General features: G+C 42.6%; 2 protein-coding genes across 3 annotated transcripts in view; one reads left to right on the plus strand and one right to left on the minus strand.

The window, feature by feature from the left end:
- The window catches only part of HDGFL2 (HDGF like 2), a 55582-nt gene extending 37757 nt beyond the window's left edge, over positions 1–17825 (minus strand). For both annotated transcript variants that reach the window (XM_075204741.1, XM_075204740.1), the window contains exons 1-5: positions 17677–17825; positions 17176–17252; positions 13703–13844; positions 13471–13605; positions 6825–6902 (exon numbers count right to left, since the gene is read on the minus strand). In XM_075204741.1, coding sequence (XP_075060842.1) covers positions 6825–6902; positions 13471–13605; positions 13703–13844; positions 17176–17252; positions 17677–17748 — 504 coding nt within the window. In that variant the 5' untranslated portion in view covers positions 17749–17825. The remainder of the gene's footprint in view (positions 1–6824; positions 6903–13470; positions 13606–13702; positions 13845–17175; positions 17253–17676) is intronic.
- A 71-nt stretch (positions 17826–17896) lies between these two features.
- UBXN6 (UBX domain protein 6) overlaps positions 17897–25469 on the plus strand; it is a 128098-nt gene continuing 120525 nt past the window's right edge. The window contains exons 1-2 of the mRNA XM_075204737.1: positions 17897–18002; positions 18099–18215. Coding sequence (XP_075060838.1) covers positions 18133–18215 — 83 coding nt within the window. The 5' untranslated portion in view covers positions 17897–18002; positions 18099–18132. The remainder of the gene's footprint in view (positions 18003–18098; positions 18216–25469) is intronic.

The following is a 25469-nucleotide window of genomic DNA, read 5'->3' on the forward strand; positions in this document are numbered from 1 at the left end:
TTGATAAACCTTTAAACCTAGTCTTTCATTTCAAGAGGTACGAAAATTTTTACCTAAAACAAACCCAATAAAGGAACGGATATAATCTATAAAATCTAGTATCCTTTGTAACTCAATAGCTCAGACCCATTAAACACAACTACATCTACTGCAAGAACCTTCAAAATATCCAGCATTTATTCTTTGATATTTGCATCTATTGAATTAATGTGCCAGTGGTTTAATCGCTATATTGAGGAATAGTGGCGAGAATGTTGTCTTGTTCTGCAAAAATATAGGATCTGAAAGGAAGAATGGAGTATATAGTGCACACTTGTTCACAGTAAACACAGTAAATTGCCTTGAAACATGTCAAATTATACTTGGGCGCAGATTCAACTCAGCCACATTAGTCTAGGATTAACGCGGCGTTCGTAGTATTACCTTTAATACAGTAATTTTAACCCAGATTTTTACTCGCAGCCCTGAGAGGTGCGAGCAAAAATCAGCGTTAAAATTACCGTACTAACGATAGTACTGCGCAGGCCGCGTTATTCCTAGAACAACATGGTCAAATTAAATTGGCCCCTTGGAATCCTACTTCCGACAGAACTTTCCTATGATATCAAAAATCTGCGTTATTGGAAAATTTCTCAGCATTATGGGCTAGTATGGCTGCACTTCTTTCTTTCTCCCCTTCTAACTTAAATTGTTCTCCACCAGTATCTGTCCCTGATAAACCACACTTCCAATCAGTTCAACATATGCATTGCTTATCTATCGGCAAATAGTTATATGCCAACAATTTAAATTACTTGATTGATTAAAGAAATTGATATACAAGAACCTGGTATACTGCGAACATCACCAGGCTTATAATGGAGGGGTTGACATTAATATGAATAGTCTAAATCAACTCCAGGTACCACCCCTCCTCCAGAACATGGGCCTCTAGAGCCTCAAGCACATTTTCATCAATCATTTTACAATTTCTTCTTTATTGTCTGGGAAATAAGCAATCTCAATACTTGAAAAGCAGCAAGTATATTTATAATCCTCAGGGTCTATTAACTGAAAAATATAGTTACTGGTAATACTCCCTTACTATAGCATTTACCTATTTTTGAATCAGTCTCAACTTAGGGCTTTATGTTAGCCCTCTGCCCCCTCCCTAAAGTTGCTTAAAGTCTACCTGCCTTATTTCCATATTTAAAATATTTCACTTCTTCACAAAACATTGGTCCAGTCATTCACACCATAGCTATAGATGTATTTTAAATCTTCAAAAAAGCCACTTGCTGACAGCTGAAGAGTAGGTCACTGCTGCATAAACCTATATTATTTGCACTAAGAAGTTCAGCATTCTAGGCCAGTTTTTAAACTCTTATTTAACTATGCATGCTCATGTAACTTTATTCTAAAGACTAGGTCCACATGGATGCCTTTACAAGCAAACATGCGAGTTTGGAACTTCAGTCTTTTCGGTTTGCCGGGAGATTTCGGGGTGCTTCCTTGAGGGGGTCAGTCCCTTGTCATCGCGGGGTGCGGCTTAGAGAGGTAGGCAGGCTTGAACAGGAAGATCCCAAACCAGCAGATAAGTAACCTGCATGACTTCCCCATCTCCTGTACAGAAGTGCGCTGGTGGGGGCTTGGCTCTTGCTCTTTTGGGACCAGCGGATCGGTTCTTCGTGAGACGCCTGGGTAAGTGGCATTGTGGACAGAGATTATATCCTGGACGTCTTAGGGGCACCACAACAGCGTTTTCTTTCCTCTCCTCGAGATGAAGCTAGTAGAGTGGCCCTTCAGGGGGCCATTCAATTCCTGTTGTGCACAAGAGTGATTGTCCCTGTCCTCTGGGAACAAAAAGACTCAGGCTATTACTCAAAGCCTTTCTTCGTCTAGAAACCAAATAAGTCCTTTTGTCCCATCCTGAACTTAAAGTCCCTCAATTTGCTCTTGTGAGAGCCTAGTTTCAGGATGGAGTCTGTTCGCTCAGTGAACAATTCTATGGAGCAGAACGAATTCCTAGCATCCTTGGACATCAAGGATTCATATCTTCACATACCAATATGGGAAGGCCACCATAGAACCCCTCAGGTTCGCAGTGGGGTTGAGCCACTTCTCGCTCAGGGCTCTCCCCTTCGGTCTGGCCACAGCACCACGGGTGTTAAAGGTGATGGCAGTCATGGCTACACCTCTACTTCACAAAAGGGGAAACGTTGATTCCGTACCTCAATCTCTTGATAAAGGCAAATTTTGCCTCTATCCCACCTGCAACGTGCAGCAAGGACGCTGCAGTCACATTGCTGGGTCATAAACTTCAAATTCAGCATAATCCCTACCCAGAACATGGTGTTATTGGGCCTCTGGTTAGACACCAGTTGTCAGAGTATTTTTTGCCACAGACCAAAAACCAAATTATTCAAAAGACAAGTGAAAGCCTTGTTAGCCCTCAGGTCGGTGTCCATTATTCAGTGCAGGAAGCCGATGGGTCGAATGGTATCTTGTATCATGCTCGCTTCCACTCAACCTTTCCAGCCCAGATACTGGCCGGATTGTCCAGGTCCAACCCTCAAGTTGGCAAAACAATTGTTCCGGCTGTTGCAAGCGACCGGCCTCTCCCTATTGTGGTGGTTGCAGATGAGGAATCTCAGTCTGGGACTGGACTATAGTGACCACGGACGTTAGCCTTCTAGGCTGGTGGGCAGCGACGCTCAACCTACGTCTCCAGGGTGTTTGGACTCAGGAAGCGTCAGGACTGCCCAACAATGTGCTCGAGTTAAGGGCCGCAGTCAATGCCCTGGCCCAGGTGCAGAGGCTCCTGCGGAACAGGTGTTCACTCAGACATCGCCACGGTGGTGGAGACATCAATAACCAGGGGGTACTAGAAATCTACTGGCCATGAAAGTGGTGGCCAGGATCCTGCATTGGGCAGAACATTAAGTTCCATCCATTCAAGCAGTTTTCTTTCAAAGGAGTAGAATTTTGGGAGGCAGACTACTTGAGTCGCCATGCCATTAATCCTGGGGGATGGTCCCACCATCCGGAGGTGTTCTCTCAGATTGTAGACAGGTGAAGTATGCCAGAGGCTGACATGTGACATGATGGCCTCTCGGCTTAATCATATGATAACTCGAATATTGTGCCTGAACTAGGGACCTCAGGCGTTCCTAGTGGATGCCGTGATGGTTCCGTGGAATTAACGGCAGGTGTATCTCCCCCCCCCCCCCCCCCACCAATTCCCATGCTACCTTCAGGGCTGAAAAAAGGTAAACCATGAAATTCTTGGTACCCAGATCTGCAGGGCAAGGAGGTGGAACCGCCCTGGAGACTTCCATGCAGAACAGACCTTCTTGTGCCAGGGTCCATTCATCCATCAGGACTTGGCACAACTGGCTTTGACAGCCTTGCAGGCAAAGCCCTGTTTCTCCACAGAAAAGGATTCTTTGTCAAGGTCATTCAGATGATGATCAGGGCCAGGAAACTTCATCAAGAAATTCACACCAGCTCTGGAAGGCCTACATAGGCTGGTGTGAATGAAAGGGTGCTCCTACCTCCTCGTTTTGTTTGCCTAGGTTATTGTCCTTCCTACAGATGGGTCTGGATAAGGGTTTGCATTTGGCCTCTCTTAAGATTCAGGTCTTGGCTATCTTTCAGAGACATTTGGCTGTGTTGCTGGAGGTCCACAATTTTTTTTTTTTTTTTTTAAAGGAGGTTCTTCACGTTCAACCCCATTTTGTTCAGCCACTGGAACCGTGGGACTTGAATTTGATACGGACATCACTACAGAAGTTGCTGTTTGAACCGTTACAGTCAGTCTCTAATGTTACGGACCAGGAAGGGGGCCTTTTTAATTTCAATGTCATCTGCCAGATGGGTTTTGGAGTTGGCAGCCCTGTTTTCCAGATCACCCTCTCTCGTTTTTTCAGGATGACAGAGCTGCTTTGTGCACCACAACTTCCTTCCAGCCTAAGGTGTGTCAAGGTTCCACATCTACCAGGATATTGTCATTCCTGTATTGTTTTGGCACTCACAGTCCGGTTCTCCTTGCATCTCCTGGATACGGTAAGGGCCTTGAAAATCGATGTAAATCGCACAACATCTGTGCCAATACAGATAATCTTCTGGTGCTGTAGGAAGCGCACATGCGTGGATGGCCGGCAGCTAAACAGACATTTGGCAGATGGATTAAGACGACTATTCATTGGGCCTATCTCAGAGGGTCCTCCAGTTCCTGCAGAGGTTACGGCTCACTCAACCAGGCCGGTGAGCGCCTTCTGGGCTACGCGGAATGGAGCAAGTGTGCAGGGGTCTCCGTCCACCAGATTATATAGCTTCAACGCCTTTGTCTTCAAAGACTCTAGTTTTGGATGAAAACTTTTGCAAGCAGCTAGTTCATCGCGTATCCACCCATAGGGGCAGCTTTGGAATATCCCCATGGTTAGCAGTATCCCCCAAATGAGGAGAGAAGAGTAAAGAGGATTTTTTATTTACCGTAAAATACATTTCTCTTAACCCATTTGGGAGACACTGTGCTCCCACCCATTGTTCTGATGGTTTTGGTTGTACGTTCTGTTAAATGAGACTTTAATCCCATCCGTAGGGCTTTGTTAGTAAAATAACGGAGATGACTCCGTCAAGGGGGCATAGAGGGGGAAAGTGCAGGCCAGTCAAGTCTGTTAGAATTAAGTGCCTTACTCCCTACACAGTGCCCTCTATATCAAATGGTTACCAGTGTCCCCCAAATGGGTTAAGAGACATGGATTTTACAGCAAGTAAAAAAAAAAACTTTTTGTCTAATCTATCAAGCACATTACTCCAGAAGTCTTGTGTTTTGAGCTAATGCTACTTTGCCCAGACAGTACTGCAATCTTTTGGGCATTATGCTGGCTACCCTTGCATGCAAACTGGAACAAACAATTATTACATGCTTTAATGAGCAATTTTACTGTAAAACGACCAAGGGGGTAACAAAGAATAATGCTCAACGTTTCAGGGGACACCCTCCCTTCCAGAGGTACAGAATTATTCTTGAGGCTTATTCTGAGATATTCCTTTTTGAAGTCCCATGGCAGTAGAGAAAGCCATTTAAACAGGAACAGCACAACCTGTTAATAGAAGGTAAAGGGATTCTAAATCTTATATCCATTAAAGTTTGCTTCAACTTGCATGAAAGCCATTGTGGCCAGTCCCCCACCCCCTACAAAAGCTGCAAGACATAGTTAATTAAAATCAACATTATGCTTATTGCATACATGTGAAATGTATTTATCGCAGGTTTTTGAGGGTATTAAATACATTGTTTCCTACCCTGGTGTTTCATTTGGGATAGGATGACATCCAATCAAGTTATCCCACCACTCCTGAGTCCTGGTGGTTCAGCGTGTCCTTCCTATTCCTGGCGGTCCAGTGAAGGGACCATAGCAGCAACCTCTGCGATAAAAAGGAATCCAGGAGATGCATTATATCTTGGGAGCCCCGGGAGTGCTACACTGGAGCACTGTTTGTTACAGTATTGGCAGCAGGGAGACTGCTGCCTGGATTCAGAACAACTTATAACTGAAACCTATGTTGTCTTGGTGGGGGGAGCTAAACCCCAGAACAGGTTACCTGGAAGTAATTTGGGTGGGAGGTTTAACAATTAAGTCTCCCAGCTCAGAATTTGTGTTGTCAGGGTTGGGAGGAGACTGAGACCCCCTCACCCTAGCAGTGTGTGGAAAAATAGACACCTATTACAGGTCATGGAGTACAATCTTAAAAGGTGTGATGAAAAGGTCCAGGCTGATTCAAATGCAATATTAGTGAATCAGCCTGGGCTGGTTAAAAGGGACTTCATTACCACCATCAGTCTGTGTTTACTAAACTGAATAAACACGGCAGCAAAGCCCCTGGTAAAATATATTCCACACCTATTATCTGCTTGATTCCTGTAACCTACAGATAAGAGCTAACAATTTTACTGCACTCCCACGTTGTGCTGTATTGAACCCAATGGCTTGAGTCAATGCTCTGCCTTCTGGTCCATAGCCCTGATCCAAGGTAAGAGGGCAGGAGGAACCAGCCAGCCACCAACAAAGAGACACAGCACCCAGAAGGAAGCTGTTCCAGGTGCTGGTGAAGGAGCTTGGTTTCTTCCAGCAGAAAGGGTGCAGATTAAGCCCATTTTGTCACAGCGACCTGTTCAGTTTCTCTCTGATGGTTGAGAATGAGATGAGAATGTTGAACATTTACCATGTTGACAGAGGTCTGTAGACCTATGCCTGTAGATTCTGGGTTCTTTGCAATTACTCAGAGAATCATATGGTCTGGTATTTGGGTGAATTTGCTGGGACACCCACTGCTGGAAAGATTGAAGACAGTTGACAATGTGTTTAATTTGTAAACAGTCTTCCTCACTGTAGAATGATAAACTTCAAACGGTTTAGAAATCGGCATATAACCCTTTTCAGGGGAAAAAAAATAATTACTTTGAGATTATTGAAGAATTATTTTCTCCTTAGAACTTGACGAAGGTTTTGCTTTTAGACAGATGGTAGCAGTTCTTGAGAGTCAAATAATTTCCTTTTTTATTTGCATAGCAGCAGTAAGAGTACACTTTTCTGAAGGCTTATGGGTGGAGGGAGGGGAGTGGCGCCATCCTGTTAATAAAAATATATCACATCACCCAAAGAAATGTATTAATTTAGTGGCTTTTGTTAAACAGTATAGAAAACATTTACTTTCTTCAAGAGAGTGTAAGCTAGTAAGTTTTCTGTTAAAAGGGTGATATAGTGTAGAAAACACGGCAACAAATTTAACGACACATTAATGAACGACATTAATTGCAATATCACAATATTGTTTACCTTGTCACTATCAGAGTTTTCCTCTTCAGATGAAGAAACACTGTCTGGCTCCATTTCACTGGATGAGTGTTTAGGAGGCTGTTGACATAGAAAGTGCACATGAGTAATGGACACATCTCTGTAGAGAGAGACCTGTGTGCCAACTTCATTCCAAAGCTGCTCTGCATTTATTCTGTAATAAACTGCACATATTAAAGCAACATATGCAAACCCCCCTCATTTTGTGAGGTTTGCATAGCATCTGTACTTTATAATAATTAATGCCCAAGCATAAAATCATAGGAAATATACGGTTACCTTCTGGGATGCGTAAAGGTGCAAAATATTCACAAAGTATATTTATTTATTTTATTTCTTTAGCATGACTCTTAATATTTGTACGAAGACACGCACATGTTCTATAACTTTTTATAGCCCTATTGCCTTTTCCTCTCAATGCAAATGAAGGCTAGGCTCTACCATTGCTATTTTTCCTTGCCCACTATCCACATCTGTTAACGGTGAACCAGCTAGTTCCCATACAAGTAATCATAACACAATAAAATAATCCATGGTAGGGGATAGAAACACACCTCACATTTGGAATAGGCTTGCTCTTTATCCATTCCAACTGGGGGTTTACAACCACAGGCAACCAATGAGAGAACAGAGTGGGATGCCCTTCTCCAGAGCGAAGACATCTAGTGCAGTAAGTAAATCCAACTTAAAACTTAAAAACATAAAATTATAAAACCTAAGTAACTGCCCCCTCAGAAGGTATATTGAGTGCGACTCCTCTTTCCCATTGTGTTTTTCAGAAACTTCACAAGCTGTCCCTGAAATTTATAAATAGACAACATGGATGGGAACATTGGGCTGCCATGGAGTATCTCAAAAGTCATGAAATTAATGGTAATAATTCTCTCATTTGCTTATCATCAAGTCCATGGCAGTCATAATGAATGGGATACTCAAGCAATATATAAAAGACAGTGTGGACACAAAAAAAAAAAAAAAAAACACTGACAGTGCCAAGTGAAATTACTTTTATTGAATAACTTTTGAAGGATTTCCTTTCCAAACCGAGTAACAGCAGATGTTGTCAGGCAAAGGTGTGAATCGATAAGCTCCCTGTAGCTTTGCAGAGATCATCCGACGAGGCCTGTGTGTCAAAGAGATTGCTGCTGCCCACGTAAAATCAACTCTTATAATTCCAGGCACCTTGCATCTGTAACTCTTGAAAGACTGATCAGAGAGATCATTGCACAGGTTTATAAGATTATGTTGTGATGGAGCATGTCCTTTTCGAGGTCCTACAGGAAGGACAAATAGTTGATCCATTTTTCCGACACTTAGTTCTGGAAAGGTAAACTAAAATTACCTGACTAGATCTAGTTAGTGTATGCAATCATCCCTGCTTGTCATTATTTGGTTGTGGGTAGAGACATGGAAGTATGATCTCCAGATTCATACAAAAAGTGGAAACTACCTTGGGTAGGAAAAGTGATATTCAAAAGTGGCTTCTCACACCACAGGACAAGTAATTCTCGCAGTTAACAGGCAGACATGATTGCTGTTACAAATAATCCCTTAAATGTGAGACCTCTTGCAAAGTGTCAAAGGGATTAGACATTTAGGCTTCCAGGATAATATTGAGATCAAAGGGTCACAAAATGTTTAATATGAGGAGAAATTCTCTTTATGGCTTGGAAAAAAGAAAAAAAAAAATGTAAGACCCCCAAATGCGAATAGTGTCCAGAAAAATATTGAGGGCAGATCCATGAACATTTATAGTTGTGAAAGGCAAGGCCCTTGTTGAAGCAAATCAAGAATGTGCAGAATGCTAGCAGAAGTGTGCTCCTCCAATTTGGACTTCCACCATGAGATGAATATTCTCCAAATCCTATAATAAATGGAGGAAGTTTTGTTTTCTAGTTTGCAAAAGCACTTTAATCATCTTGTCAGAGATTATCTTGTACCTCAACAATGACCAATCAATCTCTATGCCATTACAAAAAGAGGACTTCCGGATTTGAATGCAGAGGTCACACCTGGTGCAGTTGAATGGTCCTCAATATCAGAATCCAAAACTATTCTTGGAGCACTTCCTAAGAAATTGTAAACCACAAAATGACCAGCTTCGGTGTTCCAAGTCATTGCCATTAAACTTACGTGGTGTAGTCTGAACCTCCAGACAAGTTTAAACATCTTTAAACAGATTTTCTGAGACAATCTGCTATGCTGTTGTCTTTGACTGCCATGCTGCCTATTGCCCTCATCTCCATATTGTTTGTGTGCAGGGGGCTTTTTATTCTGCAATCATCTGAGGTTGACTGCCAGAAAAGAGGCCTACGCCTATTTTCCTTACTCCTGAAAGGTTGTCTAGAAGTACTGGCATCACATCGCTGACAGAAAGAAAGGGAAAACTCTTGTTTTCTGATCTTAATGGAAATGATCAGGGGCACCAAGAGAGGGGGGTACCAATTACCCGGGCCCGGACCAGCCTGGGGACCCACTGGAGCTCTATAGTTAAAAAAAATATTTTTAAAGCTACTTTGTTTTTCTCGCGGATGTTGTGTGCGCACCCGCAAGTGCAGAGCCAGACCGGGTACCAGCGGGGAGCATGGCCAGATCTAGGCCTGTGCTGTGCAATGAAGAAAAGTTATTTTCCGAATCACCAACAGGCCTGGTGGAATGAGCCTTCAAACCTTGGCACTGGTCTAGCCATCTCAACAAAAGCCAAACAAACAAATGGTGAAATGTAAGCCAGCGAGCAGTGGATTGCTTAGATGCTGGCCAAATACGCAAATGTTGGAATGACAATCCCCTTGTTTAAGTGAAAACAAAGACCACCTTCGGCACAATGCAGGGTTTAGCACTATCAGATTTAAACACCATAAGGGTGGGGGTTACAGCACAGCACCCCCAACCAGCAGATGAAATGGCAAGTAAAAACAACCACCTTCCAAATAACACAACAGAGATCAACAGAAACTAGAGCCTCAAAGGGTTTCTCAGTATGTGCACCACATTTAGATACCAAGGCTCTACCGGATATACACAGCGGGGTAGAGCATGCAGAAACCCCTGTAGAAAAGTCTAGACATCCTTCATGACTGCCACCTTGCGCTGAAAGAAGATTGAGAGTGCAGAAACTTTCAGTTCCAAGAAGAGAGTCTGGGGCCTTTTTCAAAACCGCCCTGCAGGAAAGGTAGCAAGCAGTAAAGACTAAAGCAGGAAGTATGAAAACTGTGACTTTCACACCACCAGATGTAAGCTTTTCACACACACAGAAATAGTAATTTGCAGAGGAAGATGGTTTACTTGCCTTAATCATAATTTGCACAACCTTGTACCAGAAGAGTAAAAGACCTCCACGTGAATGGACCATTCCCCGGGTGGATCCTGTTTCGGCTGGGATTATCAGTCTCCCAGTTCTCCAATTCTGGGATGAAGATGGCCAATATCACCAAAAAGTAATGTTCCGCCCAGGTAATGATCTGCGCAGTCTCTCGCATCGCCTTGGCACTGTCTGTTTCCCCTTGATGATTCAGGTAGGCTTCTGCGGTAGCGTTGTCCAATTGGCTCTTCAGGGGCTCTCCGGCCAGAACCCGTTGACCCTGAACAAGCGCCATGTATATCGATCCGAGTTACAGAACAATGATGGGCAATGAGAAATCCTGTGGAGAACAGAGGCCATGGAACTGGAGATCACCTGATGACCGCACTCCAACCACACAGACTGGTGTCTGTGGTAACCAGGGTCCATTCCCATCATTGGAAGGACTGACCCTTTACAAGATTTGCTCTGGTCAACCAGCATGTGAGGGAGTGATGCATCGCTGCGGACAGCAAGATGATCTGCCTGACCAGGTGAAGGGTGGAGTTGGACAATTTCCGGAGAAGCTCCACCTGGAGCGGTCGGGCATCTCTAAACTACTTGTTTTTCAGTCGTATCTCTCGCTCCAGCTACAGGTCTAAACTAAGTGCCAATTACTAGTGAGAATGGCCGAGTATGTATGCTAGAACATGTGTTCGCAATCAAGAGGAACTGTAAAAAAAAAATAAAAAAATATATATATTTTTTTTTTTTAAACCGCACATTATGTAAGTTTTGTGTTCTTTAATGAATCCAGCCTTAAATGAGTCAAAGGTCATAAACACTATACATATAGTGTAACCCTTATACTGCTTAAAAAGACACTGAAGAGAGAAACAGACACTGTAATGATAGCGAGGGAGAAAATGGTGGTCACCGCAGAGAAGGAAAGATAATCAAAACGACCATGTGGGTATCACTTTCCAGACTGTAGGCAGCTTTAACAGACCTCTCCTATAACCTTGCCCTCCACACATGCCAGTTACCTGTCTGATGCAGACACTGGTCTCTTCCTAATAGAGATGCGTGTCGGCACTGTGGATCAGTGGGTCTCCGTGGACCATGGATCGCTGTCCCTCAGATGCCACATGGCCCTCTGCCGGCTCTCTGACCCCACCCGCCGGAGCTGTACTCTCGATTCAGGTCCACACTAGTTCTAGCTCGTTGTTGGGTGGATGCACAGACTGCCACGGAGTTCTGCGAGAGCAGTGGGGCGGCTAAGTAAAGCATGCACTGCACCTAGCTGTCACTAGTTGGCAGGCTGCAGGGGAGAGGGAAGCCTAACCGCTACTCTCCTATGATCAGGGACTCAGGGTGAAAGTGGCAAACAGACATTTCACCCCTAGGGAGGAGTCTCTGATCAGCCATTTTGACTGTATGAGCGCCTTTACGTCAGACCCACCTACTATAACCCATTGTCAGTATCCCCCAATGGTAAGAAAGAGAAATTGGATTTAGGAGTGTCTGTAGCAGTCTGTTCCTCATCCATACCCATAGAATTGTAAAAATGCATAAGCACATTGTACAAATTAAACATCCTAGGCGACTCCTTAATCCCTACAGATTCATTACTGGAGAATCATATTCAGATTGCAAACATCAGTACTCTAAATAAATGCTCGTCTGCGACTTTCCTCTCTGTAACCCTTCTATAGCACATATATTTTCTTAAGTCACAAAAATGATTCTCTCATAAGTTCCTTATACTACTCAGGGGGCACTGGAAAAGGGTACCTACCCATTGTAATGGCTGCCATGGAGGCTAGAAGATTAGAAGTTATTTTATAGATTTGTGCATGTGCATAATTTTTATTAAAAATATTAAGACTAAATACACTATAAGTCCTGTTTTGTTTGGTAATATTCCTTAATTTGAAGGAAAATTATTCAACAAGGAAAAGTGTGGAGGACCTAAAGATACTTAAACAGATAAACACTACCTTGCTTTTGCACTACATACACAGTTACTTATGCACCTATGTAATTGTAAGTTGGATTTACTTACTGCACAGAAGGAGTCTATTGTTTTTCACTTTTTACCAGACTTCTAACCACTGGCTAACAAAAGGGAAATCGGAAGGTGACTGCACCCTAATTTAATAAGGTAGTGTTTTATTCACATCTAGTACACATTAATTTAGATATTGAGAATTACCAAGAGCTGTCTATTTCCTCATCAGAGGAGGAATATGTAGGTGGGTTGCTGCCTATAGGGATTTGAATGGTCTCCCTACCATTCAGACAGTAAGATAAGGATGTAGTTCCCTGGCGCTCCACCACTGAATGACAAACAAAATCTCCAATCTAATATAGGGATGACATTTTAAAATTTATAGAATAGTGTTAAAACATGTTGAAATTGCTCTGGCCTGAGTGTAGCAGCATAACATTTACAGATTATAAACAGATGTTATGACATATAATCATAAAGACATTAAGTGCAGAATCCAAAAACGCTCACTAATCGTATAATAAAATGCACTCCAGTAGAGAATAATCCTATTATTGGAAAATCTAATAGTGATGTCTGGAGCAGGTATGTGTACGTCCCAATGAGTGCCTGTTCAATTCCAAAAAGATCGTTCCCAATCTGGGAAGAGAAATCACAGTTCGTAATCATATAGGTCTCATCCTTCCTCCAGAAAGGACGAAACAAACTCTTCCGTTAGGCTGTAGCCGCAGGAGAATCGCCCGCCGAGCGGGACTTATTAGGCAATAGACCGAGATATATACAGCTGGAAGCACATATGACCTACTTATATCCGCTCAACAGTGGAACAGTCGGTCCACAGACAGCTCACTTTTTTCCATCCAGAGGACCCCGAAGATCACCTCGGGAAGACCTGGAGGAAGGACGGGACCTATGTGATCACGAACTGTGATTTCTCTTCCCAGATTGGGAAGGATCTTTTTGGAATTGAACAGGCACTAATTGGGACATACACATACCTGCTTCAGACAACACTATTAGATTTTCCAATAATAGGATTATTCTCTACTGGAGTGCATTCTATTATACGATTATTGGGAGTTTGGATACTGCACTTAATGTCTTTATAATTATATGCCATAACATCTGTTTATAATCTGTAAATGTTATGCTGCCAGAGCAATTTCAGCATGTTTTAATACCTTACTATAAATTGTCATCCCTATATTAGTGGAGATTTTGTTTAGGTCATTCAGTGGTGGAGTGCCAGGGAACTACATCCTTATTTCACATATTAATTTAGGTTTATGCGTTTTGAATTTTAGCATCATTACTTTTTTTTTTTTGCAACTGCATACCTTAATAGTCTTAACTTCTTGCTTTTCACTACCCTCATCTTCGCTTGATGTAACAGCAGTAACAGGAACAGGCAGATTTTCTTCTTCATCACCACCTTTCTCAGGTGGCACGTCACTATCTGAGGAGTTGGTTGACTGAAGTAGAAAACAAAACATTATGAACCTGAAGCAGGTAGCAAAAAAGACGGCATAATGATGTGGCCTAAAAAGTAGTAAGCAGATGCACACTTACTGGGGGAGGAAATCTGTAGCTGGCCTGTGGATTACTCTGAATTTCCCAAAGACCCTCATTGAATCCTTTCCTTTTGTTTGGTTTGCCATATTTATCCTTGTACTTTTCATATGGAAAAAGATCTTTTGCTCCCAGGAAAGCTCTTAGAGAGAGAAAACAAAAATGAGATTCATCTACATACACACTGACAATGGGAGGTCTTTCCTCTAAAAACAGAATTGATTAGAAACCCCTGCAATGAAAGCTAATAACATACATATACACCATAACACTTTACAATTCCTAACAAACATTGTAATATAACATGACTGGGTATTAAACAGACAAGGTTAAAAGGTAAATTTGTTGCTATGCATTAATCAACATGAGATATTTGAACAGTTTCATTGAGACATTTGTGTATGACATTAATGTTGGGGCTGGTTGGGTGCTACCAGACAGATAAGAAAAATTCCTTACAAGATGGAACAAGAAAGTGGACCACACATACATACATATAAAAAAGATGGGATTTTTATACTTACGTACAATCAGTTTCTCTTAGTCCACTGGGCGACACCAGGGACATTGGGGTATAGAGTAGGGACAGGGCCAACTGGCACTTTAAACTTCTGTTTAACTAAGACCTAGCTCCTCCCCCTCTGTACCCCACTTCCTGTCTCAGCCTATGTTTAACAAAGCCCACAGAAAGCGGAGATAAAGAGAAACAGGAAAAAGAGAATAAAATTAACAACCAACAACATTCTCTTAACAAGTCAAACAGTAGGAGAAACCAGAGCATTAAGGGTGGGCGCCCGGTGTCCCCCAATGGACTAAGAGAAACGAATTTTACGCAAGTATAAAAATCCCATTTTCTTTTGCATCTTTTGGGGGACATTCCAAAACTGCCTTACGGGAGGGAACGCTCAGAAAATACGGCACAAAGCACCTTTCTTTCAAAACTTGCATCCTTGGATGCAAACACATTAAACTTGTAAAACTTAGTGAATGTGGGTACAGACGACCATGTGGCCGCTTTACACAGCTGTTCAGAGGAGGCACCATGGCGGGCCGCCCAGGAAGCACTCCCAGACTTGTAGAGTGCGCCCGGAGATTATCTGGGACAGGCTCCCCAGCCCCACTATAAGCTTGACGGATAACAGCCTTAATCCAACTAGCAATAGTCACTTTAGAAGTTGGCCAGCCTCTTTTGTGATCATCATAAAGAATCAAAAGATCCTCAGTCTTGCGCACTTTCTGAGACCTTTCGACATAAATGTGCAAGGCTCGGGCAACAATCGATAATGAATAGAATTATCGTTATCTGAAGACGTAGCATTAGTCAGGGCAGAAATGACAATGTTCTGATTTAGATGAAATCTAGACACGACCTTAGGAAGGAAAAAGGGCTTAATTCGAAGAACTGCCCTGTCTTTATGAAAAACAAGAAGAGACTTGCAAGATAAAGCAGCAAGCTCTGAAACTCTGTGTGCCGTAGAAATGGGCAAAAGGAAATCCATTTTCCAGGTTAGAAATTTGAAATCCACTGTATTCAAAGGTTCAAAAGGCGAATGCTGTAAAGCATTCAACATTAAATTCAAATCCCATGGTGGTACCGGAGAAACATATGGAGGTTGAATGAAAGTTTGCACATCAGGTGTGACAGCAAGTTTTCTTTGAAAGAAGACCGAAAGAGTTGACACCTGATGAAGAGAAGACACAAACCTGCATCCAAGCCGTCCTGTAAGAACCTAAGTAACCTGGCCAAGCGAAAAGAAGAAATAGGATATCCCTTCTTTTCACAAAAGCCAATATATTTTTTCCAGACTCGATGATAGATTTTTGCAGAAACTGGTTTCTGAGCACGAAGCATGGTTTGCACCACACGTTCGAAAAAACCTTTAGCTCTTAGGATCATGGCTTCAAACAGCCATGTCGTTAAAGCCAGACGTTGTAAACCTAGATGACAAAAGGGACCTTGAGTTAATAGGTCTGGGCGTAGCGGCAACCGCCACGTCCGAGCTCCTGCCATGGAGAGCACGTCGGTGTACCAGGCCCTCCGCTACCAATCCGGTGCCATTAGAAGAACTGGAACAGCCTCTCGCTTTACCTTTTTTAAACACCCTTGGGAGCATAGCTATCAGTGGAAAAAGGTACACTAAGCGGTACCTCCAAGGGACAGACATGGCATTTACTGCGACAGCCATAAGATCTCTTGCACGGGAGCAGAAGAAGGGGACCTTGTGGTTCAATGGAGATGCCATCATGTCGACATCCGGATGACCCACCCCCCCCCCCCCTGTTCCACCAACTGACACCTCTGGATGGAGGGACCATTCGCCTGGATGCAGAGTCTGCCTGCTTAGAAAATCTGCTTGCCAATTCTCTATTCCGGGAATAAAGATTGCCATGAGCGACGGAACGTGAACTTCGGCCCACTGAAATATCTTGTGTGTTTCCTGTATGGCCAAGGGACTCTTGGTACCGCCCTGATGATTGAGGAATTGCCACTGCTGTGGCATTGTCTAACTGAATCTTCACTGGCCTTCATGGCAGCAAGTGTTGCGCGCTCATAAGAGCATGAAACACCGCTCGCAGGTCCAAGACATTGATTGGAAGCCTGGATTCCTTCTGAGTCCAAAGACCCTGAAACCGAGCGTGCAGACAGACAGACAGCCCCCCAACCTCGAAGGCTGGCATCCGTTGTAATCAAAGTTCAATTCCAAATTGAGAATTTGGGTCCCCTGACAAGATTCTGTTTGTGTAACCACCAAAGAAGCGATTGACACGTCTGCAGAGACAGGCGGAATACCTGGCCCGCCAGATTCAGATGGGATTTGTTCCATTGTGACAGAAATTCTAACTGGAACTGCCAGCAATGAAACGGAGGAAACTATTACACTATATACAAATTTCTCCTGTTTGTTTGATATACGAGATGATTCCATACATTTGCAAAGTGTGTTGGAGTTGACCAACATTACAGACTTGTTGATATGTGCATGTCCCTAGCCACATCTGGTAGGCATATAAGAATAATTGTATTTGTGATAGTTTACAGTGTAAACTTTACACTTTTAGGCGCCTATCCCTATTTCTCTCTCTCTCTCTATATATATATATATATATATATATATATATATATATATATATATATATATATATATATATATACACAAAGTAGCAGAGTGGTAAAATCAAAACTGCCCAAATTGCATCCTAAATGCCTGAAAAATCATTATGCAACCATAATTCCCCACTCCCATTTCTGAATAGCAACAGAGAACAAAATGGTAAACAGACCAAGGTGGGAGAAATGTTGATGGAAGTCGGTAGCGCTAAATGGCATATCCGTGCACGCCGATTGGAGAACATTAAAAAAATGGAAATACATTTTACAACTCTGGTTTTAGTGAATGAAGTAGCAACTGAAGCAACAAGTGTCAATGTTAGATACTGCATATGGAGAGGGAGCAATTGCATTAGTCACTTACGTTTCATGGGTACCGTAGAAAAATATGGGATACTTGTTGGGTGGGGGTTTCACTGCTCCATCTTTGACATCATCAATCTAAGCAAAGAACAAATGAAACATTTTCATTTCCAAGCACAAAACAAACAGCCACCATACAAAGTGCATTGTTTCAACAAACCCTAATCAAGTATCAAATTTCAAATTACACATTTACACTCAGCCCCTGCACTTATGTCAACAAATACTGATGCCTGGCAGTTACAGTTTAGAGATCAGGTACGGGGCCGTCACTGGCTGCTGGAGGGTATTGCTAGGACCTGATTGACGGACATTATATAAATACAGGACACTTCTTGATCGTCTGTAACTGCTACTCGCTTCCTACACACCTACGGATCGGGCCCCGAGTCCCCCAACTCACCCACCCCAAAGGTACAAGATCGCTATTTCTCAGGGCCGTCTATGGGCAGGCCGCGTTTCCTTCCCCACTATATGCCCCAGTAATTAAACTCGCTCTGACCCGTGCCGGCCAGTGAGGATATCCCTTCATCTTTGCGAACACCAGGTCTCCCGGTTTAAAATTGTGCGGCATGATTAAAGCAGATCGCAGCCTGAGCTTTACTCCAGTCTACACTTTAGCGGTTAGCTCTCCCCGCCGGAAGTACCGCCCTTCGTATCCTCATTGGGCTCAGAGCCTGCCACTCACCCGATGGTCTGCACACACACACCCCTAGACTGAATAGAACACGCCGTATCACTTTAAGAAACGCCGCTAGGTCACTTCCTGGTGGAGCTGTCAACTCCTGCATAGGCTAGTCTGAGGAAGACATTAGCGGGTTGTTACAGGTAATGGTGTGTCCGCTGGCAGTGCTTTAATAACGGGGGATGTGGTTTACGGCCTCGCTAATACTTTCTTGTTTTTAATTTTTGGTCTTTATCCAGGATCTCGATTCCCTAAGTGTCCTGCGCAGTAATCATGAAGAAACTATTTGAAGGCATTAAAAGTGATATCAAATTCAAGAGTGCAGGACGCGGCCACAAACTGAACGAGGAGAGGAGGTATTAATCCCAATGGGATAGTCCTAAATTGTGCTCTCCAGATTGATACCCAAATTCTGGGAGGGACATCAACTTGATCCACTTCATTGAGGAGATGATATTCTTACTCCAATTATGAAATGCTGTGAAAGACTTATTTTATGGCAGTCGATTAACTGAGCCCTGGTTTATTCCTGCAAAAAACAAGTGATAAATCGGGCTGCAGACTAATCTCTCCCTGATGAAATGGTTAAGATTGAAAGAGGAGTTGATGATAATCTAATCCAGTAATGTATTAATGAAGCAAACTGAGACAACCGTCTCAGAAAATATGCTTGATAGGAGCCAACAATCATCATCATCATCACCATTTATTTATATAACGCCACTAATTCCGCAGCGCTGTACAGAGAACTCACTCACATCAGTCCCTGCCCCATTGGGGCTTACAGTCTACATTCCCTAACACACAGACACACACGTCAATTTGTTAGCAGCCAATTAACCTACCAGTATGTTTTTGAAGTGTGGGAGGAAACCGGAGCACCCGGAGGAAACCCACGCAAACACGGGGAGAACATACAAACTCCTCACAGATAAGGCCATGGTTGGGAATTTAACTCATGACCCCAGTGCTGTAAGGCAGAAGTGCTAACCACTTAGCCACCGTGTATAAAAATGACTAAGGCATAGGTCTGCACTAATTGTTTGTAATTGATCAATAGCTATAATAATGCATTTTGTCTTTTATAGTTTACATTACACTTATATTAAAAAGTTTGTGAATAAAATTAGGGCCCCCGTTTTATTTGCCACATCAGACTGTAGAATAATTAGATACATCCCTATGGAACCCCCTATCAGGGATCTGACAGAAAGACTCAAGGGGGAATTTAAAGTCGCACAAGTTACTGTTCACTACATTAATACATATTGAATATTGGCAGAGCTGTTAAATTACAGGACCTTTTATGCTCATCGCTGCTTTAAATAGGACTCGACTATGCTCATTTTTGCTCATACCTCTGCAGTCAAAAATGAGCATTGTTGAGCCCTATCTCCAGACTTGATGAGCATCTCGGGTGCCTAATTTGAATGTCTTCTGGCATTCAGAATGTATAGGGCAGCACGGTGGCTCAGTGGTTAGCACTTCTGCCTCACAGCGCTGGGGTCATGAGTTCAATTCCCGACCATGGCCTTATTTGTTTGGAGTTTGTATGTTCTCCCTGTGTTTGCGTGGGTTTGCTCCGGTTTCCTCCCACACTCCAAAAACATACTGGTAGGTTAAAAATTGACCCTAGTCTCTCTTTCTCTCTCTCTCTCTCTCTCTCTGTGTGTTAGGGAATTTAGACTGTAAGCTCCAATGGGGCAGGGATTGATGTGAATGAGTTCTATGTACAGCGCTGCGGAATCAGTGGCGCTATATAAATAAATATTGATGATGATTCAGAATGTATAAATGACGTGCTAGGCAACTTGCTCTAAATTGAATTCCCTCCAAATTTTTTACGTATCTTGGGGTTTATGACCAAGATTATTCAGCTCTGTTGGCAGATTTGCTCAAACTTGTAAAAAGGGAAATTGGAGCTGTTTTCCATAGCATCCAATCAGATATTAGCTATAATTTTATAGAACAGTGTTGGACAACAGGAGGCATGCTGAGCCTTCATCTACGGTCGACAGACTGATTCTGATCCTATTCTCTGTGTTGTTATAAAGCAGAGAAAAAGGCAGAAGAGGGGCATCTGCCTTCCATGTCATGTGACCTCCTTTCCACAATGCGGGTAGGCCACAGATGATACCCGAGAAGGAGGTGTAGGGAGTGCAGTGTAAATTCAGTCCATCCTTTGGGCTTCCAGGGCTGCACACGCGGCAATATCAGAGCTGTAGATTCCTATCTGCTGTCTCCCAATCTACTGCAGTCCCCAGAGAAACCACTTTATTACTTTGCTGAGTGGCCACAGATGTGTGTTTGCCATACCGAATTGTTCTGCAGACATGCATAGCCCGCTCTGGTGGCTCAATAAAGAAGGAGGTGGTCAGGCTCTGCACTAATGGGAGTGCCAGAGTAGAGTGGCGAGATTTTCCCTGTACTCAGGGGGATCATAACTAATTATTATTTTTCAATGCTCCACTGTAGTGGATGGATTAATAAAATGACTCTGGAATGTGTGCAGTGGGGCTGGCATTGTGGTTGTACATTGGGTATGTGATGGTTATTATCAGTTTATAGTGTGCACATATGGACAACTGCACAGAGCCATATGTCTAATATTTTTTTTTATCATAAAATATTTAAATAAGACATTTGGGTATGAGTAATTATTTAGAGAATCTCATTTCTCTTTATGCATATTTCCATTTCCTGATATGTGTGGAATCAGATTTGAACTGCCTATTACATTTACCAGACAAGCACCCAATGGGCCCCTATAGCATGTTTGGTAAATAAACTATGGGAAAACATCCTTTGATGCCACATAATCATGACCCAACTGATGTAAAGTAAGTGTGAAACATAGACCTCAGTAAATCATTCCCTTGAGTGGGCAATTGATTAAGGATCACAATAAATACGTTCTTGGCTTTTCCAGCAATCTTTTTGTCTTGTTTGACAAAAGAGCTCTCTTTTTGTATTTGACAGAGCACAGTTTTGTTATCACTCTTCATCTCCTGTACGTCTGTGTGTCCTCAGTCTGGAAGCTAGCACGCATGTTCACAGCAAGAAAGGGTAGTTTATGGGGAAAGAGTGCTGATCGTGTGGAAGAAGGTGATCTGTCCACTTGTGTAATTGTGTAACTGCTGACAGGATTACTTGTGACGTGACAAACGCTGGGTTTGCATTGTTAAAGTTTGTCACTGAGCAAAATAAATGTTTTAATGTTGCCTTTAAAATGTGTTTGTATATTATATGGGGAAAAAAGTGTTTCTTTATGTTTGGTCCTAATTTTCAAAATGCTCTCTTGTGACATCATGCTTCCACTTTTGCATCTTTGCTCTTTCTGTATGGGAATCTGTATGTGTCTTTGTGCCAATGCGGAGGTGTCAGCAGGGGGTACAAACGTTTGCACTGTCTAATTGGAGTTGTTCACATTGAAGGCATTCCTTGCGAAATACAGATTTAGTTTAAGAGCACGCCTAGTTTTGCAACACCAAGAATGCATTTTGCTGGATGGCAAGATTTAAATGAGCTAGAGGATGCATTTAAAGGGGTTTCCTTTGCTTTGTGGAAGGACAAGTAATAAAAAGCGTCACACGTGCCCCTTAACCATCATGATTAATTTAAGCAACAGAAGAAGCTAAATCAACCAGTATTAAAGGGTGAAAGTTTAAATAAATAAATGAGTGGTCCTAAAGTTGTAGGGGGACTTGTTCCTGTTTCCATCCTATGCTCCCTCCAACTTACAAAACTCTGTGCACATCGAATTTGCTAGTATGTATCCAAATACCATGACATAAGTGTTAACCTTTTAGATTTACTTGGTGAACAAGTAGGCACACTTACATACATAAAGAGGCATTGTGAGTCGGCATATTTTGAGATTAGCAAATTACCCTTATTGACTCTTGTGGACATTTTTTGTAATAGAACTCCCTTCGTAGCTGAATGAGCTATTTGTACTGTGGCACTCAGACCTGAGTAGATGATGCGGCGGGGAGCTTGCAGGTATTCTGTCAGAAAACTGTGTACGCATTGGAAAAATTTATGACTATTCAATTATTTTTTCTTCCATTTTGTTTACTTCATTTTTTTTAAAAAACAAACAAGAAAAACCCAATTCCACAAGTCCATCTTAAACAGAACATAATGTAAGCAGGAGATTTGCTCTAATAAATATGTAACATTTGTTTGCATATTATACCATATTGCTCTTGTACACATACTGCTATTTACTGGGGTGTGGCCAGCACAGTAAGACATCGGAGCCTTCGTCTTTTAGATAGAATGGTATATGGAGTCTGGGAGGGTTCCATCACACTTAAGATCACACTTGCCAACTTTTCCTCGTTGGCTTCAGGGAGATCCCGGGGGGAGGTGAGCATGCGGGGGCGGGGCTTCACAAATTGCATAATTTTGGCATCGCCCCCTAAACGATTGTCACAATTTTGGGCAACTACAGCAGGGGGCGGGGCTAAGATGACGCAATATTTGCATCATTAAGCCCCACCCCCTACCACTTATCTATTACGGGGGCGAGAACCGGGAGGTTGCCCTGCTCTCCAGGGAGGTCTCCCAGAAATGCGGGAGTCTCCCGGACATTCCGGGAGAGTAGGCAACTATGCGTTAAAGAAAAGCAGCTAATGAATCTCTAGAGACTGAAGTGTCTTTTACATTTCTGGCTCCATTACTGAAGTCATGTTGTCTTACCTGTCAGTCTTTGATTATATCTTGGTCTCCATGAAAATGGCCACCTTCATAGGCATCAATACATGGACATAGGACACAATTTATGAACTGTGTCATCATGCCACAGATGGCGAAGCCAACAACGTCTTGTACTGGCTCAGCATCAGGGAGAATGCCAGACTCTTCAGGGAGTGAGGGAGATCACTCCTAGTTCAGGGAGTCTCCCTGACATTCAGGGAGAATTGGCAAGTATGCTTAAGATACATTCTCTTTTGGTAAGTGTGATGGAATGTCCTACTATGTCACTAGAGATAGGCACAGTGATGGCCCCAAGTCTAGTCACGCTAAGTGAATGTTGATGGAAGAAAGGTTGATACTGTTATGATCCGATGCGCAAATTGCGACCTCTCGCATTAAACGTGCTATACATCTTGGCTGCTTCCTGCCTTTGAGTCGCCATTTTTGCCCTGCACTATTTGTGAAGCCTGTTGACTTGCTAAACCAGAGATTTTGATTGTTTACCTGTTGCGTGACCCTGCTTGTTTCTGGATACTCCTTATCTACTGCACGTCTCGACCCTTGGCTTTGTTTCTCTGAACTTTCTTGCTCCCTGCCTGCCTGGACCTTATGGCTTGACCTTTGTTTCCTTGTTTGCTGCCTCCCTTGACCTTTTGCATCTGTGCTGGTTTTCCCCCTGTATACCACCTGTTGTATGTACTATTCTCCCAGTCTCTATACTTCATTGCTTCCTTGTACCTGAGATAAACTTTTACTACACTTTAAGTCCTGAGGGCATCTGTGTACCTGTGAGAATATCTCTCTGTACGGTAAAAGTGACTTGCTAGTTGAAGACTTCTCTTATGTTCTTTTCTAAAAGTTTATCTAGGTTTCCAGGGGCGCTTTAGCAGATACAGGGCAATGTCAGGGCAGGCAGATCCGAAGCAAAAAATGTATTCATGCAAGCCTTGTCAGTACACAGAAACTGTATCGGGCATTGGAATCTAGTCACCCAATGTACAAAACCTATATAAAATGTTAAAATCTAAATTTATTTTAAAATTCGATCAATTTAAACAGTAATGATGATATGTCTACACACTTGACAAAGAACATAAGTTGGTGTCTATATACTAATAAGATTATATATTTTCTATAGAAAAAAGGATATAGTACATAAGTAGCTCTAGTGGATAGAGACACTTTAGAAAATAAAATTGGATTTATGTGAAGTGTTAGATTAATACCAGTGACGGACAGTGTATTTATCTATTAATTGATAGCTCGCAAAGTCATTACTAAAATGTTATGGGGCTAATAGTGTTGGCCCTGGTAGAAAATTTGTTGTACGGAGAAGCCCTAAAGAGAAACACAAAGGTTTATAAATGCTGACTAAACCCCTGGTTGAGCAAGAGAACACTAAAGGTGAAAATAATCTAACCCTCAAATTGAGAGATTTCCCCAAGGGAGTTGTGTGCCCTCCACCTCTGCTATAGTTTTTATGGCAAAGCATAGCTTTTACCTAAAAATACACTTTTGCGTTGTGGCCAATCTTCCTTATTTAATGAGCCCAAAAAATAAGCTTAAGTACTAAGAGCCTATGGATTTGGAGCAGAAAGGAAGGTAATATAACTACCTCTCTCCAAATCTGTCAATGAACATCAATATCAGATGCTTGAAATCTGCCTCTTTGCTAGGGCATCTTTGTCACCGAGTAGTGGGCATAAAGTCACCCGCTATGCAATCTATCCATAGTTAAATATGCGTGATGCACAATAAAAAGTTGAATTACTTTATTAATAGCTGCTGGAGATGCCAGTAGTAAGGATCTTAAAATATCCTCTCAATCATCATGTATTATTTCCACAATCGTTTCCCTCCATTGTTCAACAACTGACAATGGTTGTAGATTTAGCTTTGCAGAAATCAAGCTGGTGTAGAGATCAACATGAGCCCCTGATCTCTAAGAATTCAATCTGTCATACGCTGGACCCAGACCTGGAGCTTGCTTACAGAGTCCAGGGGTGGGGCACATCATTCTGATGACCACCACTCTGACAAAAGTTATAGCGTTGCCCCCTTAATATTGCCAATGTGAATTGTCATTTTAAGTGACGACAATGACACTGACTGCATTTTGTGCTGTCGCACTTTATTGCAGTGCTATCAGAAATATTCTATATCAGTTTTTAGGTAAGTCTGCCTTTCCTAAAAGTCGGAGTTATAGCAGTCGCCATATTAGTGTCGCTATAACTCTTGTCGGAGTGGTGGTCATCGGAATGATGACTACCACCGGAGTCCAGGGACCAGTGTGTTCCTCTTCCAGCGAGTGTTGGCGGCATCAGGTGCTTGACCTGGATGCACCTCTCCCGGCCCTCCGGCTACTTTTGACCGTTGATGTTACGGTATCTGTCTAATTCAAATTGTCCATACTATTAAACCTTTCTGCACAGTATGGTGCCAGAGTATTAGGTCTCCTTTACTTGAGCGTTCCTTATGACACTCTCTCCCATGAGATTAGCTGTGTACCAGTTCCCTAGCTTGTTTCCTGACTTTGAACCTATGCTTGTGACCCTGACCTTAGATTGCCCTCACCATTCTTCTGATGTTGTGCCTTCTCTGACAGGCCATTAACGATCCGGATTCCCTGAACCTCAGTATTGGCTTCTGTCCTCTCAGCCTGTCACACTGGGAACCAGGGCTGAGGGCCGCAATCTGCTGTCACTTGCAGCGGAACCCATATTTCCTTGTGAGGGAAAACTAGTGGCACATTAGACTTCGCGTCTTATCTCTGACGCTGGTAGTACCAATCCTGGCTAAAAGTATAGGATCCTTAATTTCCTAGTGTGAGATGGATGGTATACTCTAGCCCCAAAATGGATCCAGCTGATGATCTTTCTACTCGAGATCTGCTACAACATCTTGTAGGA

Source organism: Mixophyes fleayi, chromosome 1 (genome assembly GCF_038048845.1).
Source record: "Mixophyes fleayi isolate aMixFle1 chromosome 1, aMixFle1.hap1, whole genome shotgun sequence".
Taxonomy (NCBI): Eukaryota; Metazoa; Chordata; class Amphibia; order Anura; family Limnodynastidae; genus Mixophyes; species Mixophyes fleayi.